General features: G+C 42.4%; 1 protein-coding gene across 1 annotated transcript in view; it reads left to right on the top strand.

Moving 5' to 3' along the window:
• Nucleotides 1-4943: 4943 nt before the first annotated feature.
• Nucleotides 4944-6921, top strand: part of SGPL1 (sphingosine-1-phosphate lyase 1) — a 63105-nt gene continuing 61127 nt past the window's right edge. The window contains exon 1 of the mRNA XM_070752212.1: nucleotides 4944-5369. Within this exon, the coding sequence (XP_070608313.1) occupies nucleotides 5367-5369 (3 nt within the window). The 5' untranslated portion in view covers nucleotides 4944-5366. The remainder of the gene's footprint in view (nucleotides 5370-6921) is intronic.

Below are 6921 nucleotides of genomic sequence, written 5' to 3'. Positions count from 1 at the left end.
TCACAGTTTACATATAAGCAGCAAATAATGAGTCATAGGCCCTAAATGATCATTACAATCATTAATCATAAGTTACAAACAACAATTTATAAATTTTAAGAAACCAGTAGGGTAATAGGAAAGATGAGAAGATGAGAAAAGATAAAAAATGAGACAACGCTGTAGAAATGAAGTATTCAGCAGAGTGATGGCATGAGTGTTAGATTCGCACGTGAAAGAAAGGGCAAGTCACAGGAACAGTTCAGCACCTTTATAAGTTAGAGCTGATATTGTTATGTCGAGCTCTCTGGTAGAATCCTCCCAAAAATGCACAGATACAATATTCAGACACAGACACGTTTGAAAATTCAAAACAATGTTCTTTATACCGAAAATGCAAATAAACAGAGCACTCCTTTTGTATAGCAAAGAACACTTGTCTCCAAACAACTTGGCAATTTGTACAAGTCCCTTATCAGTTCTGATACTTAGCTTGCAGCTGTGAGGCAATTCACAGTCCTTTTTGTTTCACAAAGTGAAACACACTTTGCTCTGGGTTAGTTTCAAAGCGGGGAAAAATCAGCACACAAAGATCAAAGTCATCAAAGCAGTCATGAAACACAACGATCAGATAATCATCCACAGTGGCCAAACCCACAGGCTGCTATTTATAGCAGCCTCACTAATTACCACAGCCCCACCCAACCACAGGTGGCCTCATTTTCTTTGATAATAATCTCTCAGTTGTTGTTGCCTATGCATCGATCTCCGCATGCATGGCTGTATCAATAACTCTTGTTCTGAATCCAAGGAGGAGCTAGATAATTGATCTCCTTCTGAGCTGTCTGCCACACTCTCCTCCTCCCTGTCACTCGTCTTCTTGGTCAGAGGAGCCTTCATCAGTAGATTCCACCGGGGGCAAAACAGGCCTGCAGCATGTGGATGTCTCCCCCACATCCATAGTCCTTGGGGCAGGAGCAGGGCCAGAGCTAACCACAACAGATATGGACTGCCGGAAGGCTGTAAGGAAGCCGCTTGGAACAATGGGAGTGGGGAAACCCTACCTTTATGTCTGGTTATTTTGGTATGCGATGCTCTATAGCAGCATCCTGTGGGGAAGAGTTGAAATAGATCATGTCCAGGATGTGAAGGGTCTGTAGCAAAGGTGGTATTCAGCTCGGGTGAACCAATAGTGGAAACTTGCGGGTGGGTCTGGCCTGCCCATCTGCCTTGGTGTTATGCCATCCTATTTAGGCACATTATGAAGCCGCACACATGTGTGCACACCACACACGCTCACATTTGCGAACTGTTAGGGAAGTACGTGAATACCACCTCTGATCTATAGATATTTTCTCAGCCCTCCTTCTGGTTTGTGCAGTGTAGATATTAAATGAAAGACAGCCGATGGTTTTTTCCCTGTGGTCTTAACTGTCCGTTGAAGTCTGTACCTGTCCTCTTTAGACACTGTGCCAAACCAGACAATTACTGAGGTACAAATGACAGACTCAATAATTATTCTGTAGAACTGCATCAGCAGATCGTTGGGCAATCTGAGCTTTCTGAGTTGGCACAGGAAAAACATTCTTTGTTGTGCGGTTTAAAAGATAGTTCTAATGCTAGGTGTCCATTTCAAGATCTTGGAGATAATGGAACCTAGAAACCTGAAGGTTTCTACTGTTGATACTGTGTGTTGCTTAATATTGTAAGAGGTGGTAGAATAGGAGAGCTTCTTCTAAAATCTATTATAAAAGTATTTGCACTTTAAAACATTTAACATTTCAACCATGTATACCTCAAAATAAAGTTTCACATTAATAAAAACTAAAATAATAGGAAAGAAAGAAGGAAGGAAGGAAGGAAGGAAGGAAGGGAGAAAGAAAGATTTCATTCTCTATCACAATCCTTTACTTAAGATTTCAGGATGTCTGTCATTCTAAGATTCCATAAATAAACCTTTTGGATAGATCCAGTTTTTTCCAATGGGCATTGTTTTTATCTTAATACATAGTGTACTTTGTGACGGTTGAATGAATATAACAGTGATTTTTCTCACATTTTCATATCTTAAGTCTATCAAAAACCTGTGCTGTTATACTGTTACTGAAGTAGATGCCTATTTTTATTAAATACATATTTATGTTCTGAAAGATGCTTTATTACATTTACGCACAGAGGGAGGAAAGAATTAGATGATTTACAACACCCCTCCCAATTCCTGGGATTTAGTATTTAGCATTTTAGACTTATATACTGCTTCACAGCTCCAAGTAGTTTAAGAGTCAGCATATTGCCCCCAACAATCTTGAGTCCTCATAAATTTATATTTATCTTCTATTATTACTGGATTTGGAAGAAGCAGGATATGAAAATACTTTTGAATTTTTATGTTGGAGAAGAATTTTGGTGTTGGAGAAAACAAAGGACAACTAAGAAAGCAAATGAATCGATCACTGAACATATCAACCCAGAATTTTCAAGCAAGGCACAAATCACAAATTTTTCCTACTTTGGACATCCAATGTTGGGTTTTAGAATGTTTTTACTATTAGATTTGTTACACTGTCAGTATTTTGTTTTGAGCCGCCCTGAGTCTACGGAGAGGGGCGGCATACAAATCTAATAAATGATGATGATGATGATATGACCCAGCCCTCTTGAAAAGGGGAAGAAAAGATGCTGATAAGCAACAAAATGGGTGGTCTCAGTTACAGAGATGGGGACATATTAGAAGACCATTAAGGATAAATGTCATGGATGAAATCCATCCGTACATTTGCTAAGAGTTAGCTATGACTTGATGGCCCATAATTCATCCATTTTATTTATTTATTAAATGCGTATGCTTATGTAAATCCATCCATCAATGTAATCTATCTACTCATCTGTTATGATATCTACCATTTAAGTATGATGCAGTCAAGCTAAATGATGCAAATCAGAAAGTTTGTACAGATGAAAACAGGAAGTGTGAGATTTTTTCCAAAACACAGGCATTCAAGTGACCATCCCAAGAGAAACAGTGGCTTCAACCATTGAAACCTGCTCTCCTAGATGGGGAGGAATCATGATCTTGCTAAATCCAGCTTTCTGTTTTACAGGACTGGGCAGTTCTGTAGATGGCCAGGAAGACAATGCCTGTCATCCATCCCAGGATACAAGGATAGGCAATCTTATTTATTTATTTGATTTTTTATGCCGCCCTTCTCCTTAGACTCAGGGCGGCTTACAACACACTTTTTAACAGAGCCAGCATATTGCCCTCACAATCCGGGGCCTCATTTTACCCACCTTGGAAGGATGGAAAGCTGAGTCAGCCTTGAGCCGGTGATGAGATTTGAACTGCTGACCTGCAGATCTAGCAATCAGCTTTAGTGGCCTGCAGAACTGCACTCTACCCACTGCGCCACCTCAGCTCAAATCTTTCAAAGATTTCATGGAAATTGCAGTGACTTATCCTGATTATTTCTTAGCCCCTGGTATTAGAGGTAGTCCTCAACTTATGACCGCAACTGAGCCCAACATTTCTGTTGTTAAGTGAGGCATTTGTTAAGTGAGCTTTGGCCCATTTTACAATCTTTCTTGCCACAGTTGTTAAGTGAATCACTGCAGTTGATTAATTTGTAACCCACCTTGTTAACTGAATCTGGCTTCCCCATTGACTTTGCTTTTCAGAAGGTCGCAAAACTTGAGACACAGCAATGGTTAGAACTATGTGCCAGTAGCCAACTGTTTGAATTTTGATCACATAATCATCGGGGCACTGTAAAAGTCACAAGGGTGAAAAAAAGGGTCATAAGAGCCACTGTCCAGTGCCCTTGTAATTTTGAACAGTCCCTCAATAAACTGTTGTAAGTCGAGGACTAACTGTATTGGAAAGGGTGGGGGAGGAGGAATAGCAATAGCAATTATACTTATATACCACTTCATAGTGCTTTTACTAGCCCCCTCTAAGCAGTTTACAGAATCTGCATATTGCTCCCAACAACCTGAGTCCTCATTTTACCCACATTCATCAAGAATCAAGGAGGGAAGGCTTCCCTCTAAACATGTCAACCTTAATTAATCTGAAAAAAATAAAATAAATCTATTTATTTGTTTGTTTTGTCACATATATATTGGTGGTTTACAAAGGTATAATATTTATATACATGATACTAGTAAAAGAGAAAACATTAGGACAGGGGACATAGTTCCCTCTAAGCTGAGCAGTGAGCAATCGCTCACTTAAAAATCATCAACTCAGAGTTTTCCAAACCTGCCCAGAAGCCGAGAGGGAAAGAGTGAGAGGGAAGGAGAGAGAGAGGAAGAGAAACAGATAGAAAAAAGAGAGGAAGGAAAAGAGAAAGAAAAAGAATGGGATTAAGGAAGAGAGAAAGAAAATCAAAATCTAGTTTGAAACTAGCTCAACTATTTAAGTGGCATTTTGATATTGATAGAGTTGCCCTATTATGAGGTCACTGTTATAGACACACAGTATAGTATTTTATTTTGAAATTCTCTGAGGCAAAACAGGGTGGGTTTTAGGGACTGCCGCTCAGACACTATACTTTTCTGCCCACCCCCCCAAAAAATTAGGGGGAACACTGACGGGGAAGGCACTCTGGTGAACTTATGCACTTTTATAAAATAAAAAATAAAGATTCAGGCGCTAGATTGCTGGGGGGGGGGATTAAAAGGAAAAGGAAACCACGGGGTGATTTCACTCCAACGCTTCACACTCCTATGCCTGGCCCAGCTAACCGGGAATCCTGCTCCTCTGCAACGGGGAGTCCCGGGAGGCTTCTCCCGTTTGCCCCAATGTCTCTCGGGCGCGCAGAAATCCTCTCAGGACCCTAAGCAGACCCTCCGCTTCTCCCGCCCAACGGCTGACCAGAACAGGTCACGAGGTCTGCACCAGGGGGCGCTGCCAGTCCCCAACTCGGCCCGCGCCAGATGATCTGCGTGAGGGGAGGAGGGAGGGAGGAGAAGGAGGAGGAGGAAGAGAAGGTTTGGTACAGCGCCTGCGCCTCTTTTTTCTTCTTCCTTTTTTTTCCCGGGCCGGCCGGCCGGCCCCGCGCCGCAATCGTCAATCTGTGCACGGCTGAGGAAGGAACCCTTCGCGCGGGCCCCGCCCTCTAGACCCCGTCCAGGCGCGCGCGCGGCTTTGAAGAGGGGCGGAGCAGTCCGCGGGAGACTTATTTTTCTTGTCCCCTCCCAGCCCCCCCCCCACCTCAATTACTCTACTTCTCCTCTCCCCCCGGCTCAGAGAACCAGGCGCTCTCGCTGGGTGGCCGCGAAGAAGTGGGCGAGAGCCGAGCCGGGCAGGCCGGGACGAGGCTTTGGACGGGGAGCCGCTTTCGATCGGGCCACGCCGCGGAAAGGAAAAGGGGGAACTCCGGGTCGCCATGGTGAGTCCTCATTTCTGCCCCCCCCCCGCCCACATCCCACCAAGCCCCGGTACTTTGATCTCGACTTTGCAATTCTTGGTGCTGTGATTGGGGGGGGGGATCTGCAAAGCCCCCCCGCACCCTGTTTTTTTGCAACTTGCCCGGGACGGTTCAGCCGGAACCGAACTCCTAATAGGTCTGGATCCCTCTCCCCCCACCCCCCCGCAAGCAAAAAGGGAAAAAAAGGATGCAAAGCGAAACAGTCGATCTTTATTTGACTTTATTTTATTATTTTATTTTATTATCTTATTAATATCTTATATCTTATTAATATTATCTTATTATTATTCATTTTATTGTTTTAGCTATCCGTGGGTCAAATTAAACTGAGTCAAATAAAACAACAACGCTGCCTATAGGACACTGCATACCAGAACAACTAGACACAAGGATAGTCCCCCACCCCCATGCCATCACTCTGCTAAACAGCTAATTCTTGCAATGCTAACTATTTACTAAGACTATATTACTATTCTTCTTCTCATCCTTCCTATTACCTATCTCCTCACACATATGACTATAACCATGTTGCTTGTATCTTTACAATTTGTATTGTTTCTATTTGCTTCCTAACACGATTTGATTGCTTATTAGTAACCTATGATTATCAGGAAGTATTGTATCTTATGTATCTTCTTGATGAATGTATTTTACTTTTCTTTATGTGCACTGAGAGCGTATGCGCCAAAGACAAATTCCTTGTGTGTCCAATCACACTTGGCCAATAAAGAATTCTGTTCTAAATAGCGAAGGGTGTGGAAGAAACCCTGTTGCTTTTCCTAAATCAAATGGGGCTTTTAAGCACAATTCTTTTGGGTTTTGTTGATGGTTCAGGCTCTAGCTCAGGATAACAAGCAGCAATAGAAAGCGCTCAGGCATTGGATTGAATCCCACTAATAACCTAAAATCTCAATGCTGCAATAAGTTGTCCAGATTCATTTCTGTGTAGTTTCTGCTGTGCCTGAAGAACAACCTGGTGCTTCCTGTTTTGTGTTTCACCTCTGGGGAAACAAGAAACCAGAGGTCTTTTGCTGACCACAAAGTGAGAGATGGAGAAAAATCCTTGAAACACATTCATTTTTATTGAATCTGGTGAATGTGATGTCAGTGCACAATTGCAGACCTGTAACTGACATTCCTCCCTCTAGACCAGGGGTAGGCAAAGTTGGCTCTTCTATGACTTGTGGACTTCAGCTCCCAGAATTCCTCAACCAAGCATCCTAGTTTAGGAATTCTGGGAGTTGAAGTCCACATGTCATAGAAGAGGCAACTTTGCCTACCCCTACTCTAGACGTTTGGTTGAAAAGTTGAGAAGAACATCACAGGAAGATTCCAAGGCGATGAGGTGGAACACTTTTCAATGCAGGAGACTTCATAACTAATGAATGCTAATTACAAACACGCTATTGTGCACCTTTGGCAGTTTTGGCTAATTGTATTGAGATGCGTGTTTTTCCAGTGCATACTGAATAATGCCTACAACCATTAGATTAATTTGCCTAGAAAAAATATT

Source organism: Erythrolamprus reginae, chromosome 5, assembly GCF_031021105.1.
Source record: "Erythrolamprus reginae isolate rEryReg1 chromosome 5, rEryReg1.hap1, whole genome shotgun sequence".
Lineage (NCBI taxonomy): Eukaryota > Metazoa > Chordata > Lepidosauria > Squamata > Dipsadidae > Erythrolamprus > Erythrolamprus reginae.
This window is presented reverse-complemented; position numbering and strand designations above follow the sequence as displayed.